Raw genomic sequence first — 24,457 nt, forward strand, 5'->3', positions numbered from 1 at the left:
AATCTCAGATTATTTTCTAAAATTATTCTAATTTGTTAGCTCTTCTCAGAGCTAACAAAGTTTTTATGAAGTGCTAAAATGTTGCTCATATTATGCTAGCAGTGAGAATGTGGTTTTTACATGTTGGTAATGTACTGCTGAATTTTGCTAATGTGATGTTTATCTAGTGACATGAGATAATCATACATTTTCTAGTGAGCTAATGTGAAGGTTTGAAACTTGACATCACGCTTCTGTGATACATTTCAACGCCGGTGCCACTCCGGGCCTGCGTCCCACCCAAACATTTTTTTTTGTCTTTTTTTTTTTTTTTGTACGAAAATGTCAGTTATATTTTGTCACAGTGGTCTGCTATATGTTAGTGACATCGGCAGCCCAATGCTTCAACATATCTGTAGGCTAACGTGACAAAAAGTAAACACTGTCAGTTTGTAAGTAGTGTAGTAGCCGTAGATCAGGGGTGGCCAACCAGTCAGAGACCAAGAGCCACAAAAATTACCTTGGTACTACAAAATGACATAATATGAAAATCAATACATTTCCAATTTTCAATGCAAGGTTTTTTGTGTTTGTAAGTGTGTTTGAACTTGTCCTAGAGAAGAGAAACTGAAACTTAAGTACCAATGTGTATACCCAAATATTGATCAACACTGATCGCAACGTTGGCATCAATATATCAATATTTTTGATTGATCGGCACACCACTACTCATAACTATATATATATATATTTTTATGAATGGATTGGAGAGCTGCACACTGAAAGGCAAAGAGCCACAAGTGGCTCGCGAGCCGCAGGTTGGCCACTCCTGCCGTGGATATTTAGCTCAGCTGGCAGCCTGGTGCTCTAAGACATGTCTGTAATGTGTAACGTTAGTAAATCTTGGTTAGCTATGTCCTATGTCCTAACGTAACCTCATTCTTCATTTTATTGATGGACTCTCAAGTTTGAACAGACCACTGCAGAATAACTGCTGACTGTGGGTTGGAATCAACACTATCACTCTCCCGTTTATGTTTCTCCTGCTCTTCTGTCCCTTTTCTGTCTGACAGTTAGGCTCCAGTGTCCATCATCACTACAAAATTAGTCATAAAAATCGTTTTTTGCAAAGAAAAACACAAATCTCTGTGTTTTAGCTCCTCCCTCTACTAAACTTCATCAGCCCAGACATGCCGTAGATCAATCCTGGTGCGGTCCTGGTGGACCTGAACTAGAAGCTAAGAAGTAGCAATTTAAAATAATGTAACCAGCAATATTGGCGTAGATAATCTTATTCAAAGTGTGTATTACGATCATGTTTTTTACTTAATACTGACATGTTGCTAATGTAGCTCTAAAATGGTGCCAGTGTGGGGCTTGCATGATGCTAATCTAGCGCTAACATTGTGCCTACAAGGTTTCGGACATGTTGCTTAGGTAGTGCTAATAATATGCTTTCATGGTGCTAATGCTATGCAAATGTTAAATAATGATAAAGTGAAATTGAAAGAAATGTGATGTTGAAACAATTTTATACAAATTATTTTCTTACTAACTTTTATTTAATGAGCAAAAAAACAGAAAGAAGATTATTTGATCCATGTTAAGATATTAACTGAGCTGCAACTGAGGATAGAAAACCTCTTCCTCTCTCTGATCAAAGCTGCAGTTTGTCACATTTTTATTTTAATGACTCCGTCGTCAAACTAGGAAGAGTTTTATTAAAGCTGCTCACCTCATTACTGCTCTGTGACTGTGTGAGTGTGTGTGTGAGTGAGTGTGTGTTTGTGTGTGTGTGTGTGAGTGTGCCTCATTAGAATCTCAGTTTTCTGTTTAAAGAGTAGAGAATCAGCCGCGTTTTGTCAGAGTGTCTGTGTGTGAAGATGAATCACTCCAAAGTAAAAGCCTCCCGTTTGCTTCCTGTTTGCTTCCTGTCACAGCGTCAGAGCGCTAACCTTGGCTGCTAACACACACACACACAAGGATACACAGGTGTGTCTGTGTTAAAGAGGGCTCATTAAACCTGGTGTGTGACGGAGCTGTCAGACAGCTCGTAAACATCACTTTGATCTGGGCTTGTAGAGGAGGATTCTGGGTATTTTCTTTACCCGTCATGCCGATCTTCTGCGACACAGACACATCATTTGTTAAGTTCCTCCTGTCTGAGGCTCATGACTGTAATCACAGCTGATATTATGACTGTCGAGCTGCAGTATTCCATATTTTCAACTTATTATCCTCTCTGTGAGTCACTCCAACTACATCAGCTCTGCTGCTTTAAACCTGGGACACATTTAACCTTTGACCTCAGTCTGAGTAACCTGGAACTGTCTGAGCACGTGCAGAAGATGTCTTCATCCTGCAGGTAAACAGGCGGTAACGTCTGCAACTTAATCCTTAATAAAGCAAAGTGTGTCCTCTTAAAGTTCTTGTTTTGTCCCTGAAAGGCTTAACACACACATATACACACACACTCTACACTGACACACATGAGAGGTTAGCCTCACAGGACACAGGTGTTGTTGATCTGCCTGGTCAGACCGACTGATATCAGTCATAACACAGCTGATCAATACCTGCAGGAAGCTCACACACACACACACACACACACACACGCACACAGATATGTCCCTGTGTGTGTGTCTGGTCGATAGCTTGTCTGATCTATTCACACACACGCACTCTGACAGGTGAGAGGGTGTTTGTTGGTCACATGACCCGACATACCCCACAATCCCCGACGGCTAAACCCCTGATTGAACTGTCACTCACAGTCTGTGTGTGTGTGTGTGTGTGTGTGTGTGTGTGTGTGTTAAATCGTTTACACACAGGTGAGTGTCAACCTGGCCAAGCTGCATGATAAACACACATCATTACACACATGTCCTCCTTTGTTAATGTGTGTGTGTGCGTGTAAGTGTGTGTAAGGGGAAGTGGGTTAGAGGAAGTAGAGCAGCACCACCGGGGTTTCTGGGTAATAGAATCCAGGTCTGCTCTGATTCGCCGAAGGTCACGAATATTAATTTACTCGTTAACTCCTTCCTCCCTTGTTAAGAGAGATTATACCGTGTGTGTGTGTGATCCTGATCTCTTTGCCCCTCAGAGCCGCCTGTACCAATTGCCCCTCCTCAGCTGACCGCAGTTGGCGCCACCTATCTGTGGATCCAGCTCAACGCCAACTCCATCAACGGAGATGGGCCGATCATTGAGAGAGAGGTGAGAGCTGATTGGTTATTGAGCAGGTATTGACTCTTGATTACCGCCGCCTTCGCCAGGTGAACTCATGGTCTGTTTACAGGTGGAGTACCGTACGATGTCAGGCATGCTAATCGACACCATGCCTGTCGATAAGCCCACCCACAAGATCGGACACCTGGACCCAGACACTGAGTACGAGATCAGCGTCCTGCTCACCAGGCCCCTGGATGGAGGAACAGGAAACCCTGGACCACCTTTAAGAGCCAGGACCAAGTGTGCAGGTGAGTCAGGTCACATGACCGTGATGAAGATGAAAGTGTCTGCTTTAATGTCTCTTTCCTGTGATGGCAGCTAACTGCTAGCGGCTACCACTAGTCCACACTCACACTGCGCTCATTAGGTGGTAAATGGTGGAGTCATTAGCGTCGCGTGCTGTGCTAGGCTGCGTTAGCGCTGAGCTCATCAGGTGGCTAATGGTTAATGGTGAGGTCATTAAGGCGGTGCGCCAGGCTAGGCTTCGTTAGCGCTGCTCTCATTAGCTCTTAATGGCTGCAGTGTACACATCAGCATACCATGCTAACTCTTTAGATCATCCATCCTGTGTAAACACACACACACACACACACACTGTACTGCAGGTATGTGTGTGTGTGTGTGCCCTGTGGGTACAAACAAACTACAAACAGCATGTGATTAGCAATTAGAGCGCTAATTACACAGGTGCAGTAATCTTACAGTATCTCCTGAATGTGTGTGTTTCTGATCTTCTTCGAGTTTCTTTAATATTTAATGATCTCATGTGTGTGTTTTTCTGTTTGACTCTGTGTGATCATGTTTTTCTGGTCTTATTGATCAGTTATTGATCTCTGCTTTTATCACTTTGGTTGATTTAAGAGAAAACTCCAACATCAGCAGCAAAGAGTGAAACACGAAGACCCTTTGAACACGATTATTATGTTTACGTCTGCGTACATCGGAGAGTGTGTTCAGGCCTCAAGTCTCTCACAGGAGATCTGTGTTTCTGACAAAGGAAATTACAGAGTGTGTGTGTGAGTGTGTGTGTGTGTGTCAGGTTTCAACATGTGGCCTCTCAGACCTGCTGCTACATGACTGCTGTCATCACCTCTCTGTGCTGTGACCCTCTCTGAGATATTCTCACTAACACACTCTGCAGCTGACCAACACACACACTCACATACCTGTCTGTCTGTTTGACCGTGTCACACACAGACACACACAGGCTGAGATCACAGACCTCTGCTGCATTCTGTACGTGTGTGTGAGGAGAGTGGAAGAAACAGGATAACAGCGGAGCGGGATGTTTTCAAGTCAAGAAGATGCTGGTCTTTTATAAGGTCTGCTTGGTTCTGAAAGAGGTTCTGGTGGTCCTGTAGGAGGTGGTCCAGGTGTCTGAAATGGTTTAGTGGATCCATGAGGGGTGTCATGTGATCCATTTGTTTGTAAGTGTGTGTGTGTGTGTGTGTGTTCCTCTGATGATCTCTCCTCCCCTCTGTCAGCGCAACCTGTGTGACTGACAGCCAGCAGAGCTCTGTCTGAGGGTGTTCCTGTCTCACACACACGCACACGCACACACACACACACACACACACATGCACCCACACTGTCACTGTGATAATGTTCGCTCTAATAACTCGTCTCTGTCTTCAACTCATTTTTATTTATTCATTTTACTCTCAATGAATTATAAACCAGCCTGTTTGTGTTTGTGTGTGTGTGTGTGTGTGTGTGTGTGTGTGTGTTTAATAATGAATCAGCGTGTCCGTCATACATGCTTTAGAACTTAGCGCTCAGTGAGGCGGCTCGGCTGGTGGCACATAAACAGGAAGTCACTGTGAGCGTCCCCGTGTTTCATCATCTCATATTCTCCTTCATCTCCCTCGCCTCGTGTCAGCCTTACACACCTTTTTTACCCTCAGTTTTACCTGTCAGGTAACTCAAACCTGTCCCATGTGTCATATCACTGGGACTAGTTTTGTTAGCTTGCCTAAAAGTCCTAAACAGTGCTCTGTCAGCTTTTGTGATGCAGCTGCCCTTTGACATTAGTGTGATTAGCTGCGCCTGTATGCTTTGTTCATAGGTAGGGCTGATTACTTTGACCTGTCTGCTGAGCCTTCTGGGAGTTTTTAAGGTTAAATGCATCATTCAAAAGCACAGAGGTGTCATTATTTTACATCAAAGCAGAAGGAAGCAGGAAGACGCTGCTACGGCTTGTCTATAGTTTACTTTAAGGCAGTGTTTCTCAAATTTTTTTAAACCAAGGACCACTTATCCTCCCAGAAAAATCTTGTGGACTACCACGAGCTAAATAGCCCCAGAACAACACCTCAGAGAAAAAACTGATCTACTTTAAACTTGAATCATACATGTACAACTTGCTAGGGCTGCAACTAACAATTATTTTGAAAATTGGGTTAATACACCAATTATTTTTACAATTTAAATTATACATTTTATTTCTTCAATTCCCTTTATTCATAACAAGTATTATTCCTAATGACAGTGACCAGAGTAAAAAAGTGCACTTAGTCCCTCAAAGTTTGGTGTTTTTTATTTATTTATTTATTTTTTATTCTATTTTATTTATCTATTTATTTATTTTAAGAATGTGGGAGAAAATGGACCTGGAAATCTGAGTATAACTACATTACTGATATATTTTTCCATAATACCAAAAAATTCCAGTATTTAAATACTTAAGTTCTTAGATTAAACTAAATGACTCAACGCTTCTATGAACCAATTTTTGTAGATTTTAGCAATTTGTGTAGCAGCTGAACAACTCGCACCCCCCACCCCATCTTTTTTCTCTAATGTTCCATTAAAAAAAACATAATTTCCTCACGGTTGGTGTGGACCACTAGTAGTCTGCGGACCACAATTTGAGAAACAGTGCTTTAAGGGACGAAATATAGCAGGCAGGCTTTCAGGCTACATCATGTTTAGCGTGCTCAAGCTGGCAGCTATGTTATGAATTATCAGAGTAAATAAACACAAGCTCATCATGTTTTTCCTAGTGTAAAAATTCAAATTGGAAAAATAGTATTTTAATACAGTGGAAAAAAATGTTGTGTTTAAAATACGATTTTGTAAAAAAAAAGAAAATTATCAGTTTCTGAAATAAAACAGAATATAAACTTTCATAACCCGCACACACTCACACACAGCTCAGCATCACTCACAGAAATAAAAACCTCCCTACTACTGTTTTTGTGTGTGTGTGAGTGTGTGTGTTAACATCCATTAAAGTGTGTGTGTTGTTTGTCCAGGCTTTTAGAAAATAAAAGATGAATATTTCACTCTGGTTCTCTCTGCGTCTCTTTTCACCTCGAATCTTCACGCTCCGCTCGTCCAAACCTTTTTCTCTCTCTGTCTCTACCTCTCTGTATTTATTTATACTTTTATTTCTCTGTTTCTGTTTCTGTCTCTCTGTGAGTGTGTGTGTGTGTGTGTGTGTGTGTGTGTGTGTTTATCTCCCTCCTGCTGTACTCTGTAATACCGGACAGTTGGTTTCTTATTTTTATTCTCAGGTGGAGGAAACTGAACCTCGGACAAACAAGTTTAAAAAACACAAAATTGTCCAATGAAAACATCTCTGATGGCAAAATAACAAAGTATCAGAGCTCATTTGGTTTTCAAAGCCTCATCAAAAACATTTTGTCTGGGTTCACATTCTGGATTCTTTTCTTTTAATATTTCATATGTTTATTTATGATCTTTAAGGAGATTTTCTGCAGTAAAGTGACATTAAATAAGTCAACAAAATAAATCAAATTAAAGATGAGCTCTTACTACAAGTATTATGGTAGTTTCCATCCTAATCTGACTGAAGTTCTGGTCCAGGTCTCTTTGGGAGTTCTGGTTCAGACCCACATTTCCGTTTTGGAGTTACTACATCGATCCTGATCAGAGTCTGGTCTTTGTTTGAGTCCTGTTTCTGTGTCTGCGCTGACATGAATCATCCATCACTGATCCTCATCTCCCCTCCTCCTCCTCCTCCCATCACCCGGACCCTCCCCTCCCATCTTTCTCTCTCATATTAAATCTGGTGATCTCCTGGAAATGAAAAATTAAACCTCTCCTCCTCCTCCTCTTCATCCTAAAGTCACCTTCAAACACTCATAGGCTCTCTCCCTGTTATATATTCTTCCTCTTCTTCTTCTTCTCCTTCCTCGGCACTGTTTGTTTATTCTCACTGTTTGTCTGTTATCAGCTCCCAGCAGCCTCCGACAGGCTCCGCCCCCGCTAATAAACCCCTGCCGGCCTGGAAACAACACCGAAAATACCAAAAATACAAAATCCACAGAAACACTGAACAACAACCCCCTTCCTCCCTCACCCCCCACCCCCCGACTCACACACTTTTATCACAGTTAGTGTTATAAAGTGAACTCAGACTGCAGTCAGAGCGGTCATCACTCAGACTTTGCTATGGTTGGTTGGTCTGAAGATTTAAATTAGGAAATAAGGATTACAAATCTGTGACTTCATGAAGAATCTGTGTTAACAAAACAAAAAGTTATTACTTTATGTTTTTAACTCTTGGTCATCATAAATGAGAGCAATTAAGATTAGTTTGTTAATTGAGGTCAGTTAGTGACAGATAACAATATATCTTAGAGGACCAACAACAGGGCCCTGAGGAACCCCAACAAATCTTCGGCATTGACTTTTTATTGTGTTTATTTACAGTTTAATGATTGTTTCCTGTGTTATCATAACTGGTTTATTGTTTAGATTTTTTACACTGTGTCTTGTCTAAAGGGTATGCGTTTATGTCACTTCCCCTCAAGGACATACCTACTTCAGTTGGACTGAGTGGCAAAACAAACCCCACTTAGCAATGCGGAGAGCGAGAAAAATGTGGAATATGACATGAAATTAAGGAGAGTTGGACTCAACATTGATTTATTAAAGCTACCAAAGAACCAGGGGTCCATGAACATCAACATGTGGCCAGAAATCATATTACCTGATTTCAACGCCAGGAAAACACACAATGCAAAGCCTGAAAGCTATGAAAGCCTCTATATGATTCAATTCACAGTTTACAGTAGATTGACCAAAATGAACTCTATTATTAATAGGCTTATAGTCGCCGCGATGGTATTTAAGTGAAGTTAAAATCAAACACTTAATACAACACAGCTACAGCTGCTTGTGCTGGAGTTCCCCCTTTTATGGAAAACTGGGTTAGCCTTAGTTTTGGCTAGTCTACAAGTCACGTTGAGCCCAATGTTAGCATAACCAAACAAAGGAAGACAAAAATGTTTCAGTTATGAAAACAATTGCTGAATAAAAAATGCTAACACTTAGAAATGTCCTAATTTAAAGTAAGATTCAGCCCAAAAATACAGCATAAACTAACGTTTACTGACACACAGTGGGAACCTCAAATCAATTTGTTACCTGGATTGTTTCTGAAAATTGCAGCGGTCCATCGGTTGGTTTCTCTTCTCTTTGTCTTTGAGTAGCCTGTCAAAAGATAGCTTTGATTGCTTTTCAAACGTGTTAGTCGATCAATCGCACAACAGCTCTTCCCCATTTTTTGATTTTGTTTCACAGTTTGGACAATATTTAAGGCAATGCTGCCACCCAGTGGGCGTAACCACAGCAACTTCTGCTTGCTGTGACATCACCTGCATACCCTCTGATAGCTGTTCCTAAAGGTCGGTTTATGGGCTGGTGTTGAATTTTAGCTAAAGCTGTAAATGTTGCTGAGTGTGGTACTAGTCTACCCAATTCTGACTTAGACCTTTAGAAATTAACAAATCAATGGAAAAACAAGACCAATACAGCACCAAAACAAAATGGAGCGGTCTTTCCAAATTTTAAATTAAACATGCAAAATATGTTGTTTGTTGTTTTTAAAGTCTTTCTTTACAATGAGATGCTAGCATCAGCTACAAATTAAAATTTTCTAGACACGGCAGAAGCCAAGGGTCAAATAACGAAATACTAATCCCCTAGCTTTGTGAAACACTGGTTTCTGATCGGCCAAACCCATAATAAAAAAACAGCAAAAACAACCTGATCAGAAAGTAGTCTTTGAAATAGCCCATCTGCCTGTTAACACTGTGGTAAAAAGGTGAGATAGAATGAAATGGTACTATTAGTGGTTGGGTCTAGCAGTTAAGCAATACACTTTGCTACCTGTAAGGGACATTAGATCACCTGTCAAGAATTTATTATTAATAATGAGAATTAATTAAAAGAGTTTTATGAATTAGAAACGCTAATAGGGAGTGATAATAAAATCCAAAATATGCTTTTAAACATGAGTCTAATGAGGCAGAGAAACTGACTGTACAGAGAAAGAGAGCTGGGCTTATTAAATCAATGACAAAATTTTAAAAGGGCGAAACTCGGCTTTCAGTCAGAACAGAAGACCAGCAGCTATGTGTGTGTATGTGTGTGTGTGTATGAGTGTGTGTGAGTCAGCAGGGTGAATGGGGAAGCCATGTTAGAAATCTGTTTCAATCAGTCAGGGTCGTGTTCGCTGAAAAGGTCAGACAGAGAGAGGAGGGAGAGGAGGGGGAGATGATGTGCTGCACTTTCACCGTGATCAGAGGTGATCATCGGTTTGCTCAGTGTTTCATATTAACAGTATATGAACAACACAGTCAGGTAATAATACAAGAATCTGCGTTTATAGATCAATATTTTCTGTTTTGACAATCCTGAATGAGCAAAGTCACCGCAGTTACACAAGAGGGTCATGAGATTTGCTAAAATTGTGACATCACTGTCTTTAAACAGCATCATAAAAGAACAATAACTACTCAGAAAGGTCCTGTTCTGTGATTGGATCTTTTGAGGAAAATTCTGGAATCTGAGGTTCCAGAATGTTGAGTTCCAAAGTCAATGAAGTTTCTTAAAGAGACAGTAACTGAAATGTAACATGAGATCATTCACCTAGTTTCCCCTGGGACTGAAAACTCTGAAGTAAGCATGCCAGGCCTGTAGGTGGCGCCATAACTGTCTTGTCCAGAAGCCGCTTTTGGAAGATTTCCACCGAAGTAGAGTTGAGCCGATCATCTGGTGTATTGGCGAATACTAAGAGCAGAAGTGGAGCAACCGATGCTCATTTTGTTGAAAGACAGTCAGCAGATTCAGAAGCACAAGCACAACACAGCAGTCCGCTAAGATCATAACAATCCTACTGTTTTCCTGTTGAATGTGCCTGGGCGAATCGGAGTGGGACGTCAGCGTTTCCACGAAAAACGCCAGCTTACTGTTTACACAGCAACGGTGTTGGCAGCATTTCAGAAAAATCCTACTCTGGAGGCCATTTTCAAAGTGAACGTTTAAGGTCGGCTAAGACGCCGTTTCCATGTAAACACAAAGCCGAAACAAGATAAAACATTTCACCTTAAAAACCATTGTCGTAAAAATGCCCCCTTAAACATAGGGCTCTATGGGGACCAACACACTCTTGAAACAGCCTCTAGTGGACACCATGGGAACTGCAGTTTTTTGGATTTCAGTGTTGCTCCATTTATCAGCCCTAAAAGTTGCTGAAGTTTACTTGAAGACACAAGACACAGTCGATCAATGTATCATCATCATCATTAGTATCATCATCGTTATCATTGTTATCATCCACTTAGCAAACAGGAAGTTGACCTTGTATGTCTGAGAAGGTTGTGTTTTGTAGTTCTCAAACATTTGGAGGAAAAGTACCTGATGACATCATGAGCAGGGCGCTCCGTGTCTGTCTCTGATTTAAATGTCAGCCCAAAAATGATGGGATAGAACCATGACGACCACACACACACACACACACACACACACACACACACACACACACACACACACACACACACACACACACACACACACACACACACACACATTCACACACACATCCATCGGGGAATTGTAGGATTTTATGTGATAGCGTTCACTTTCCCCTCAGGGATTATGGGTAATAGGATCCACCTCAATCCCCTCCTCCCCCTCCCCTTGACCCCCGACCCCCATTGTTGCAGCAGCAGTATCTCGGTGTGTGTGTGCAAGTGTGTGTGTGTTCCCTGCAGACCGAGCGTTTAGCCTGACGTCTCTCTTTCATCGCACAGCCGAGGTGGAGAAACTCACAAGTGCCTCTATTGTGTCCCGCTAAAAGCCTGCAGAGTGTGTGTGTGTGTATGTCTGAGTGTGTGTGTGAGGCTCAATAACAGGAAAAGAGAAGTTTTCTGTGCAGCCCAATCGACCACACACGCACACACACACACACACACTCACAGATGAAAGACGACAAAGAACAGGAAAGGTATTGTTCATTGGCTGGAGAAAAACACCTGAAAGTATGTGCGCACACTTTTGCACGTACACACACACACACAAACACACACACAGGTTTTGTCAGGAGAAATTGCTCCTTCCTGCTCTCATCTATCATTCTCTCTCTGAGTGGATCGCTGTCTGTCATCTTGAAATACAGCACTTAGATTGGCCACTACAAAGACACAGTGTGTGTATGTGTGTGTGTGTGTGTGTGTGTGTGTGTGTGTGTGTGTGTGTGTGTGTGTGTGTGTGTGTGTGTGTGTGTGTGTGTGAGCGTGCTCAGTTCGAGGCTTCCTTTAATCTCCCTCCGTCTCCCTCCTCCTTCTCTGTGCTCAGCTTCTTCAGCTTTTAAATTCTCCTCAGGAAACAGGAAGGAGGCAACGGCCATGTTGGTCCAAATCCTCTCAGTCAGATTCCTGTTCATATTTCTGATCCAGATCAGAACTGGTTCACGCAGCTCACTTTCAGACCGTGCCAGACTATTCCAGATCTGAACAATAACTTTTAACTGCAGCAGCTATGATCTAGCTTGTAAAGCATAAGGTGGCGCGCTGAGGTCGCGTCAGACTCAGGAACCAGGCGTCAACATGCTGAACATCGTGATGTGTCTGAAAGGGGTCCGGGATTACACCGATGCTGCTGAGGTGTTTGGGGATTCAGATGTTGTCTAAACACCAGTGTGATAGAGAGATTTGAGCCACAGGAGATCAGAACAGATGCTGGGGGGGTCACCTGTGCAACACGCCGCCTGCTGATTGGCTTAGAGCCGCGCCAACCTCAGACAGAGCGTAACGGAGCTGCTGACAGCGAGTGTGTCGGGTTCAGACTGTGTTCAGCTTCAACACTCACAGATTTCTATCTCAGCGGGGGGACCAAACAGGAAGACGTGACGTTCAACAAGCTGCAGCATGAAACTGTTTTTATTCACTGCAGAGATCAGACGCTGTGAGCTCAGACTGACCGCTGAGCTGTTTATCTGACCAAATTCTGTTTGTGTGTGTCTCAGGTCCGATGCACGCTCCACGGCGCCTTGAGGTCGTCGACATTCAGTCCAAACAGGTGACGATTCGCTGGGAGCCGTTTGGTTACAACGTGACCCGCTGCCACAGCTACAACCTGACTGTGCTGTACCACTATAAACCAGCAGGGGCCCCAAGCAGGTAACCACAGAGACAAAGCGCCAAGTGATGTTCAGTAACAGCTGCACTGCCAAAAACTGAAATCTTATCAGGTGTTTTTGTCTTATTTTTAGTGAAAATGTCTTTAAACACTAAATATTAGCCACATACACTTGACTAGTCCAGAAAAGTGTCTTATTTCAAGTTTTTTAAAGACAAAAATGAGGTCTGGTTTGCTTAAAACAAGAAAAGACAAATCTGCCAATGGGGTAAGAGAAATGTGCTTGTCAAGACTAGAATTGTGCCTTAATACAAGTACATTTTTCATACCCCACTGGCAATTTTTTTTACTCATTACAAGCTATTTAGACCCCATTTTTGTCTTTGAATAACTTGAAATAAGACATTTTTCTGGACTGGCCAGGTGAATGTGGCTCATATTTAGTCTAAAAAGACATTTTTACTGAAAATAAGACAAAAACACTTGATAAGATTCCAGTTTTTTGCAGTGTGGAACCTGATGTCAGCAGGTGTGTAATGCTGCTGTTTTTCCTGCAGGGACCCCGTGAAGGAGGAAGCTCGGGAGGAAGTAGTTTACGACACCCTAAGCTTGATCCCGCAGCACACCGTACGTAACCTTCCACCGTTTACTAACGTCAGCCTGCGACTCGCCTTGAGCACCCCTGAAGGGCGCGGGGAGAGCGGAGAGCTGCTGGTGCTAACAGAAGAGGACGGTGAGGCTACAAGTCATCTTTGTGTCTGACTCTCTGAGACGTTAGCTTCTCTTTGTGTTAACAATGAAGTTTTACAATCTGTGTCTTAGTACCCGGGGCCGTCCCAGTGGACTCCATCCTGGGCAGCAGCTACGAGCAGCAGATCAGTCTGAGCTGGAGGGAGCCGCTGCAAACATATGGACTCATCCGCCAATACGAGGTAAACACAGCCATGCTCAAGCCTGGGTCCACGTTATTATTAGTGGTGATACTACTGACTTCATTTCCCACAATCCTCTTTTGTTCACCACAGATCTCCTACAAAGCCCTGAGCTCTTTCGACACAGAGTTCGACCTGTCCAATCAGAGCGGCAAGGTGTTCAAACCGGCCAATGAGACGAGCCATGTGTTCAGCGGCCTTTACCCAGGCTCCACCTACTCCTTCACAATAAAAGCCTCGACAATAAAAGGCTTTGGACCTCCAGTTATCACCCAGTTTACCACCAAGATCTCAGGTGAGTGCCCTTCAAAATAAAAGCATCAGGTATTTTTTTTTTTTTTTATCATCTTTAAAATAAAAAAAAACCTTTATGAACTCTTTAACCTCCAAAAAAAGAAAGAAACAACACTGAGAGTCTACTTTCTGTCCTCTCAGCTCCACTGATGCCAGCGTACGATCAGGAGTCTCCTCTCAACCAGACCGACTCCTCTGTCACCGTCTTGCTGAAACCAGCTCAGAGCCGTGGAGCCCCAGTCAGGTAACACACACATACACTCACACACACACACTGACACACACACACTGACACACTCACATGCACACGCAGATGTTCAAATATTCAGCAGCATCAATCTTAGGTTTCATGAAGTTTTTATGAGCCAAACGTTAAACATTTAAACATGACATGAAGCACTTTGAAGAAAAAAAACGGGACTAAAACAGCAACCCGTGTGTTTTCTGTCAGATCGCACACCTTTCAATGAGCCTGATGCAAAGAGTGTGAACGTTTAACTGCTCAGTTTGGACTTAACATTAAAAATAATACTCATCTCTTTTCCATCAACCTACTCTGACACGTTTTGGGAGCCACAGACCCACATCAACCATGATAAATATACTTCTTTTTCATCATTGAATCTTAAGATTTTTGTACAGAGACGTATAATAAAGATTAGTTTTATTTTATTGAACAACAAAACTTTAATTAGAAGCACTTCCTGTTGTCAAGGGGTGAACAAAACAAACACTGAGTAATGTCCCTGAAATGTAAATGCAAATACACACAAATAATTAATACTAACTTTTTACTCTTACACACACATGCACCATTGTTGGGGCCCGGAGGGAGGTGGTATCCGCGGTAACAGTCGTCATGTCAACAGCTGTCTGCTCTCCGTCGCCGGGCTGTAACGAGGGATTTGGTTAATTAACGATCAGCGGGCGGGGCTAATCAGAGCTCGCTGCTAACACCGAGGATTAACAGGGGATTAACAGCTAATGTGTCAATCATACACACACACACACACACACACACACACACACACACAATGGGCTCCCTTCAGTCACAGCTGACAGGAACACAAAGATGCTTCTGTTCATCTCTGTTCATTAATGACACTTTATCTCTTTAACAAACAATAAAACACAGGATGTGCAACAATAAAAGCGTTTCAGGCTGACTCCAAGAGGAGGAAAAGCTTTTATTTTATAAAATAATCTGATGTAGAGAAAAAAGAGCCTGATATAGAGGAAGCTCTTTCTCATAACACACCATATTTGTTTGTCAAATATCAACATCGGATCAGGATGTTGACTGATGGTAGAGGAATAATCAGAGTTTCTGACTCTCTAAAAGGATGTAGTCTGTGGTCTCTGTAGTAAGACACAGTAAAGTCAATAAGATCAGAGCCAGATGATTTTGAACAGGGCCTCAGATGGTGCCCTGTGGTACACCAGAGGGGTAAAACTGTTCATTTATCCTGAATGAAACTTCTGCCTGATCCAAACGGTGGTTCAGCAGAGTGAGGTGAGATGAGTCAAGGTGAGACATGAGAAGAAAAAAAAGAGAGGCGATGAGATGAGATGGTAAGGAAATCAATCAGCTTTAATTTATAGAGCCCTATCTAACACACAAGGTGACCATAGTGCTTTCCATTAAGATCATCAACATCAGGACACAACAATTCAAATTCCACTTAACAACACAATTAAAATGGCAAGAATATTTAACCCTATTACTTTGTGTTAAAAGCCAGTCTGAATAAATAGGTTTTAAGCCTGGATTTGAAAAGCCCAAAGACAGTAGTTGTGTGTAATCACAGACTGTATTAATCACGGATGTAGTCTCCCTGACGTCACCCGTCTGTTCCTGAAACGGAAAATGAGGCATATTGGCTATCGCGGCCATATTGGAAGTGGCAAGGGATTTGCGTACAGCTATAGGACGATTGGCAGTCATGTGATCTGAGCTGTGCCTCTGATTGGACAGGCTCACAATCTTAATATCCTCTGAACTTGGGATAGACCGATTATCGCCCGGGCCGATTATCGGGCCGATATTTGGCATTTTGAAGCATATCAGTATCTGCCTTTTCATTAATGGGACAGCCGATAAGACACAAATTTAAAACTGCGTTGTTGCAGCTCTGATGCAGCCGTGACAGAGCCATGACTCAGGTAACAGCCAATCAGCCGTTTAGTTATTAAAGTTATTGCAGTTACATTGAAATTTTGGAAAACTTTATTTACTGTGGAAAACTTTAGCTATTTATTTTTTGAAGTCTTCATTTAAATCCATAAAACATGCTGCTATGCCTGGGGGCTGTTTAATAAACTCACGCTTAAAGGCATTTGAATGAAGTTAAGTGTTGGAGTTTTATTGCTCAAAATTTTGACACCAATATTTTCACTTTGATTGCAAATTAATATCAGCTTCAAATATCGGTTATCGGCCTCCTTGAAATAATCGCTATCGGCCCAGAAATATCCATATCCGTCTATCTCTACTCTGTATCGCTGAGTTAGGAAAAAAATCCCCCCCCCCCGTACAGTGTGTGCCGATAGTAAAATTAGTAATTCAGACAGGAGACGTTTTTTGAACCAGGCTGTAAATAGGTTAATTTCTGCTTTGAAATTGACTTTTTTTGGCTTGGTGTGTATGTGACTTCCTGTACTTCTGGAGCCAGCCTCAAGTGGACACTCAAGTACCAGCAGATTGTGTAACTTCCGCATTGTCTCATATTCTTAGACCGGAGGTTGCCGCTTGTGCGTAATTCAGGAGGTAGCTTATTCCAAAGCCTGGGTCCAGCAACCGAGAAGTCCCCATCACCCCAGTGTTTAGTCCCTGCTCTTGGGACTTCTAGCAATCAAGAATAAATAGCGGTAATAAAATGAGTTCGTAGATGTAATGAGATGAGATGAGATAATAGAGATGATGGGATTGGATGACATAAGATAAGGAAGTTGATGTAATGGGATGTGATGAGATCAGGCAAGATGGGGTGAGATAAGTAACATAAAATGTGATGAGATTAATGAGATGAAATTAGGTGAGATGAGATAAACAGCTGAAGCAAGATGAGGTTAGATGAGATTAGGGATGGATACCTCTCATGTTCATGAAACGATACGGTACCGATGCCCGTACCTGGCAGTTGGTATCAGTACTCAACGGTACCAATTTCAGTACTTTTTTTGTGATTATGTGATAAAAAATATCAATTTGTTCAAAAATATATATATATTTTTTTTCAATTTAACATATTTATTCTTCAATATATAACCTCATAGTGCTGTGTTCATGTCCAGCGTGGAAAATCGCCTTCTCTTTCACTCTCTCACAGTCACAAAGATGCATGTAGATACCTAAACATGGTACCTTTTTGATTTTTCGTGAACGGTACCTGGTACTTTCAACACTTTGGTTGGTACCTATTAAAGTACCTAATTTGGTAACCATCCCAAGATGGAATAAGATAGAAGAGGTTAGGTGAGGTGTGATTAAGATAAGGTCAGAAGAGTTGAGATGAGATAAGGGTAGAGGAGGTGAGATCTGTAATATGATGAGATGTATTTACATGAGACAAGGTAGAAGAGGTGATGAAATAAGTTGCGATGAGATAAGATGAGATGGACTGAGATAGATGTTAGTAGAGATGTGATGGGCTGAGTAAAGGTGTAGCTCGTGCTCAGTACAGGTTGGAGCGTGGAGACCTCATTTTAAATTCTCTGCTGAGCGTACTGTTTGAGAAATTGAAAGAGAAAGAGAAGAGGAATGTGGGGAGGATGGCACACACCAGATAAGATCAGGGCCAGAGTGACCAGGACTCCAGCCTCTGAACCAGTTGAACCCAACCAGTGCCCCACATCTTATCACATCACACAGAATAATGTCCCTTTATCTGACACACAGATCATCAGGTCTTTTAAAGTATATGATGGTATGTTCAGGGAACCTGGGAGAACAGAGCGCTCTTAAACACGTGTCAACACAGCAAGTGTTCGATATGGAGAAACAGGACGTGTAAAAGGAGGAAAAAATGGATCAATTCAAGACAAACAGGATTTCTGCTTCTCTTTTTATGTCGGAACAAGACGGAGATTAAAGGAGTGTGTGTGCGTGTGTGAGACACGAGGTGTGTTAATTGACATGATAGCTGATGTGAAATCCATCAGATTGAACAGATGCTGCTCCAAGATATGATTTCATGTTTGTGTGTTTATATTTAACTTTGCTTTTGTCTCTTCTGACACCGGAGTGTGTGTCGGCCTGCAGGCGCACAAAACACACACACACAAACATACACCACCTCACACGTTAACACACAATGTACAAAAAACACACACTCATGTACAAGAGCCTCAGATCGTGGGACAAAAGGTGGTGCCGGCGGCGACCTGCAGCCGTAATCAGATTACTGTCACACACACACACAACAAGTGAGCGTGAAGAAATGTGATCAGAGACGGTTTGTCAGAGACAGAGGGAGAGAAAAGAGATAAAGAGCGGGTGAGAGCGCAGAAGAGGGAGGAAGAAAAGAGATAAAGAGAGTGGGAAAGGTGAGGGGGAGGAGAGGAAAAAGACAAGAAAGAAAATCAGAAGAAAGACGAGAAAAATGATTCAATCTTTCTCTCTTCTGCTGGGAATTTAACCATACTGCAGTGTGTGTGTGTGTGTGTGTGTGTGTGTGTGTGTGTGTGTGTGTGTGTGTGTGTGTGTGTGTGTGTGTGTGTGTATCCTGTCCTCCTTTAGTTTCCTGTCCAGCAGGAAATGTGACAATACAGCAGTTTCACCATCTACACCCTCCCAATGTGTTACAGCAGGTGTGTGTGTGTGTGTGTGTGTGTGTGTGTGTGTGTGTGTGTGTGTGTGTGTGTGTGTGTGTGTGTGTGTGTGTGTGTGTGTGTGTGTGTGATATATGACTTCTGTCCTGAATCTGGTTCCTGTGAAAAACACAACTATTGTTTCCAGCGTCTCTGAGGACACAAACAGTGTTGAAAACTCACCGTGCTGTGTTCAGGTGCAGGGAAGTAGGTCTGTAAATCAGAGCTTCAGTTCGTGTGACACCTGCTGGTTGGAAACGGATTGTGTGGTATGTCTGTGGACAGAGCTCAAATTTTTGGCATCCTTTGGTGTTTTTTGGTGGAGCTCATGCAATAACACCAGTTGATTGGGGTTTCTTAAAGCATGACAGGATTCTGGTCTGGGTCTGGGTCTGGGTCTTGCATAAAAAGTTGGAATAGAGTTAGCGGAGTTGTTTAAGTCGTTTTGGACTCTGTAGAGCCTGAGTACTTTGTAAAGTCAGTTGAACATTTGTATCTGACAGTGGGAAGAGTCTGTGGCATGTGCTGCCTCCCTGAAAAATTAGAGCTTTCAGTTTATTATCCTGTCTGTAGAGCTCTTCTAGAGCCTAAAGAGAGTCTGTCGAGTGAGTAGTTTTCCAAGCAGTCATTGGAGCTTTTCCAGAACATGGAGACATACGAAGAAAGTAAGGCGAGATATGCTTAGCTTGAATGGTTTTGTTGGTTGTTTGTATTTTTAGAGCTTCAAAGACTTTGGTTTTGTCAGTGTTGTCAAATATTTTGCTGTTGGCAGTTTGTATAACTTTAAAAGAAATTCCAACAGGTGTTTGCATTTCACACTGTGTAGATGTGTTGCATTTCGTACTGTTTGTAGAGTTTTTGTTGAGCTCTATTTCAGTATTTTATCTAGATTGTAACGTTATCAGAGCATGAAGAGTTAGTATGGTCAAGTTGTAGTAAATCTTAAAAGATTTTGACATTTACCATGACCTTTATCAGGACTTAAGAGTGTATCAGTTGGAGTAGAGCTTGAAGAGAGCCCGTAGAGATGTTGTAGAGCTCATGAAGCTAATAGAGCTCTCAGAGCACGGGAGTGTCCCCAACAGTTGTTGTAGAGCTTCAAAAGTTTGTAGGATTTGTGAAGAGCTTCATTCACTAAGTATTTCTGAGCTGTTGAAGGTTAAGAGTGTTGATACAGTAGACAGAGTTTTTGTAGAGCTCTAAGTTTTCAAAAGTTTTTTTGATGAACTTGAAAAAATTTCTTAGAGTCTGTAGTACAGAGTAGTGGTTAATTTTAAAGGTCCCATATTCTGCTCCTTTTCTGCAGTTTAATATGGATCATTGATGTCTTCATGGAATGGTAGTAACATGTTTTGGTCCAAAAAGCCAATAAATCAGGCACAGCAGCATTGTTTCCAGGCTCTCATAGCCCCTCTGTTCAGAACGCGCTGATTTAGTGGGCGCTACCTTCATATGTAAATGAGCCACCGCTGATACCGCCCCGCTCTTCCGCGTCACTGAGAGCGGCGCCACGAGCTCTGAGTGCACAATGTTTAGAAAACAGCGAAGCTCGTTTACCGTAACATTACAGGCTAAAACAACAGGCTAACCGCAGCTATAGTTAGCATCCTGAAGCTAACACAGAGACAGGGGGGCACTGAGGAAAAGCTCTTACATCTGCTCCACAGCACACAGCATCTAAAATACTCACATTTCCAGGGTTCCAGGTTTGTTGGTGGATGGTTGGTAATGTGCCTGGATTCAGGACCAGTCTATTCACTAGCCCTCTGTTGTACTGTGCAAAGTTAGAAAAGCAGTCGGCCGTGAAGTGGCTAGCACACACGCACAGTTATACTGAGTGTAGTTGGCACATTTCCTTGATAAATGAACTCTAGACACTTAGTCTTGTCTTCTTTCGGGATGGGAAGCTTGCTCCATGCTTGCCCCTGATTGGTCATAAAAGAGAATCGCTGACGTCGGCAAATCCCCAAAATCCAAACAGCTCGTTTTAGGTCAGAATTTTTTTATAGAGCTGTTTTTGAAGAATATTGCAATATTTTATCCAGTCAGAAGTGTTTTAGAGCTCTGGAGGAGTTGGTGGAGTTGCTTTCATTCCTTGATTAGAGCTCTAAAACTTTTGTGTGTGTCATGTGTCTTTTAAACAGTTGTTTTTAGAGTTGTTATAGAGCTCAAAGCCAAGGTCCTATCCACCCATCCCCACAGTTGGAGAGACGATTTTTTTCAGATTATTTTATCCTGTATTTATTGTATTTATTTGAATCCTGTAAATATGTGCAATATCTGCAATATTTTCCTTGTAAATATCCATTTCTATTCAATCTACCACCCCAGTATATAATTTAACCTAACCCAAAGTACTGCTATTTTTGGTCAGTGCAATATCTCATGCAAATATTTCTGTTTCCATCCATGTATAGCTCTGCGTATTCATTGTATATATTCAAATATTTATACTGTCTTCTGTTTTATACACTGTCTGATAACTCTCAGTAAGTTATTACAAAAACATTTCATTCCTGCTGTGTAATTTGTGAAATAATAACAAAATGAAGTCTAAGAGTCTTTCTCCTGTCATTATGGTTCATGGAGGTGTATATAGCAAAATCAGCTGCCTGTCTGGAGTTCATAGAGTTCTTAGACTCCCGTAGAGTTGTTGTTTGGTAAATGTGGATGTTTTGGTTGATTCAGTCACTTTCACTTTGGTTTGTTTTCAGCAAACTTTCCTGTAACTCCATCACCGAGCACATAAAGAGGCTTTAAATCAGCGTGGTAACAAGCATGGTTTATGAGACCCCCCCCCCTCCCATATTGACAGATAGCTTTGTCCTTTAAAGCTCCATTTCTTCACAGCAAAATTTATTTTCACTCAGAATCAGTTGACAAACAGACAAAATGATGATTTTTGATTTAGAGCTCAGACTCTCCGCTTCTCGCTGTCCTTTAGCCACATGTGGGGTTTAATACGTGCGCAGACATGAATCAGCGGTTTAATGTCAGCCTGATATAAAGTTACAGCCTCTACATACAGAGAGAGTTCATAAAAATGAAGGAGAGAGTGATGGAGTGGAGGAGAGGCAGAGCTGACCTTTCTGTGGAGCTGAATAATGAACCAACAGATGGGGAGAAGAAGAGGAGCACTTTTATGTGCCAGGCTAAAATGTGAACAGAAATCACGTCAGTATTCCCCCGCAATGTCACCTCTCAAATCCAGACTCACTGAAACGCCAGACTCTCAGAACCGGGAGCTCTGGTCCTGCTGGGACTCAGACTGTGAGGTTACACAGATAGAGCTCTAAAGCTCCTACAAACACTGGCGCCCACATTCCTCATAATGCAACTAGACAGTTATAGAAAAGAGACTGTTGAACAAACACTGCTTCAGACTCAAACATAAACTTTGATGACATCACTTTCAGACATATCCCAACGGTATAATAGTTGTTCTAACTGTAAAACTGACTCACTTTGGTCTTTTTTGAGTTATAAACTAACTAGCTTAACTATTCAGTTACCTTTTGAGCCAACTGACCAAAGCCAAAGCACAGTTGTGGCCATAAGTTTTGTGAATGGCACAAATTTTGTTTTTCACCAAGTTTGCTGCCTCAGTCCTAATGGCGGCGATTTGTACTAACTCAGGATTATAAAGGATGGATTAGGTGAACTACAATTAACTGCAGAGTCATTACCTGCCATGGAAAATGACCTTTTTGAAAACCGAAATTTGTCCCACTCTCAAACTATTGGTCATGCCAATTGACTAACTGTTAAATAAAAACAGCCAAATAGCAACATATTCTGACTTTTTTATTCAAAGCCTTGCACAGACAAAGTTGATTGTGACTGAAAAATATTCTAGTAAGCTGCTGACTAACCAACTTACTTAACAACTACAAGTTAAATAAGTGGCTGACTAATCTGTAAACCTGTGATTGGCTTGCAAACTGACGCTGATTACTGACGATCCGTGCAACTTTGGCTCAGACGGGAGTCTAAGTTGACAGATGAGTCAACTACCACTGATAAACTCTGTTGTTAGCATAACTAGCAAAGTAAATGACTGGCTGATGTATCTCTTATGCCGCGGCCACACAGGATGCGCGTAAAACGCGTATCACACCTGTAACGTGCCGTGTGAGCACCGGAGTCTGGACGCTGGACTATTTTGACAAGCTGAGGGGATGACGCGCGTCACTGTGCAGGCCAAGTAGAGAGCCCGCTCATTTAAAGACAGAAAGCCCAAAAGAGCATCTGAAAAACAATGAGCTGTGGTTTCAAAAGCATGACAGGAGAGTGTGTGAAAGCCTTGGAGATCACAATCAATGCCTGCTGCCTCTCCCTGGTAATCTACCTCCACTGGCCCTGCCTGGCTGTTCCCTGGGACCTCATCCTCAACCCCCCGACCCATGTTCCCGGAGGTCTCCCTGGGGATAATGAAGGGGTAGAGGAAAGAGAGGACCGCAGAGGACTTCCATCTTTTCCCTGGCTCTGCCCCTGCCCCGCTCCTTCCACCTCTCTATCAGGCTCAAAACTCTGAGGAAAACACAGTCGGACTCAGAGATGACCCGTGCAGGCAAATCCAGCTGGAAACAGATATTTACAAAACTTACCTTCAAAACTTGTCTCCTTAGCAACTTTCACCCAAGCCTGCTCCTTTTTTTCCTGTCTCTGTAGAGTACACACGTCGTTTTTTAAATAACTCTGAATAATGACACACCACACAGATTATTTTCTCCTCCATCCTCCAGTGGGGTTGGAGTCGGAGCAGGTGGCGTCGTCAAATCAATGACATCGTGGGGGAATGTCATCACTGATTGGCTGCCTCTGCACAGCCTCATGCGAATTCATGTCAAAAGTTCAATATTTTCAACTCGAGCGCAGAGGCGTCCGACGCCCATCTTAAGGCGGGGTTGGAGTTGGAGCAAGTGTTGGTTCCCCCCCAGCGTCATCAAATCAATGACGTCGTTGGGGAATGTCATTGCTGATTGGCTGCTGCGGCACAGCCTCACACGAATCCGCGTCAAAAGTTCAATATTTTCACCTCTGGCGTAGAGGCTTCTGAACGTGTGCCGACGCTCCAAACGCGCCAAACGCGTCCAACGTGCCGTTTAGGGTGAACCAGCGTCCAAATGCATCTTTGCATTGACTTTGTATGTAATCTCGATGCAAATTTGCGTCTGGTGTGGCCGTACCATTAGCTTGTGAACTGACTGATCATGTATCAAATTTAACAAAGACTTCACAACAGCTACCTCACTACCAGCTTGCTAAGCTGAATATAACTGACTTAACAGTTGATTGATAGGTAAAGTTACTAACTACTTATTTATCCATGTAATATGTACAACTTATCTGAACAAGGCTGACTGATCAAGTAGTCAACATCCTGATAAACTAACTGAACAACTAACTAATGTTTGTTCTGTCTCTGTGTTCTTATCCAGTAAATACCAGGTGGTTGTGGAGGAAGAGCGCCCCCGCAGGCAGAGGCGGGACACTGCAGAGATTTTGCGCTGTTATCCTGTTCCCATTCACTTTCAGAACGCCTCTGTACTCAGGTCTCAGTATTATTTCAGTGCAGAGCTGCCCATGAGTAAGCTGAGATCGCCGATGCCGTTCTGCGTAGGTCAGTAACTCGATACAGACAACTGTGTGTGTGTGTGACCTAGCTTGATTGCTAGTTAAATAACTTTTTAAGATCTGTATTCTGGCTAATTATAGTTAGTAAATTAGTTTAAGCTAGCAAGTCAGAAGCGTTCTCTCTGGTTGGTTCGTTTTGAAAAATGAATAATTGAGTTAGCTTTAGAGGTTAAGTTAGCTATTGA

General features: G+C 42.3%; 1 protein-coding gene across 11 annotated transcripts in view; it reads left to right on the forward strand.

Moving 5' to 3' along the window:
• LOC141807201 (receptor-type tyrosine-protein phosphatase mu-like) overlaps nucleotides 1–24,457 on the forward strand; it is a 127,093-nt gene that overhangs the window by 54,265 nt on the left and 48,371 nt on the right. For all 11 annotated transcript variants that reach the window (XM_074692998.1, XM_074692999.1, XM_074693000.1 and 8 more), the window contains exons 8-15: nucleotides 3,083–3,195; nucleotides 3,278–3,458; nucleotides 12,488–12,641; nucleotides 13,158–13,333; nucleotides 13,423–13,532; nucleotides 13,626–13,827; nucleotides 13,968–14,070; nucleotides 24,077–24,258. In XM_074692998.1, coding sequence (XP_074549099.1) covers nucleotides 3,083–3,195; nucleotides 3,278–3,458; nucleotides 12,488–12,641; nucleotides 13,158–13,333; nucleotides 13,423–13,532; nucleotides 13,626–13,827; nucleotides 13,968–14,070; nucleotides 24,077–24,258 — 1,221 coding nt within the window. The remainder of the gene's footprint in view (nucleotides 1–3,082; nucleotides 3,196–3,277; nucleotides 3,459–12,487; nucleotides 12,642–13,157; nucleotides 13,334–13,422; nucleotides 13,533–13,625; nucleotides 13,828–13,967; nucleotides 14,071–24,076; nucleotides 24,259–24,457) is intronic.

Source organism: Halichoeres trimaculatus, unplaced genomic scaffold, assembly GCF_033239565.1.
Source record: "Halichoeres trimaculatus isolate MK-OKI-2021-1 unplaced genomic scaffold, fHalTri1.1 fHalTri1_scaffold_18, whole genome shotgun sequence".
Classification (NCBI taxonomy): Eukaryota; Metazoa; Chordata; class Actinopteri; order Labriformes; family Labridae; genus Halichoeres; species Halichoeres trimaculatus.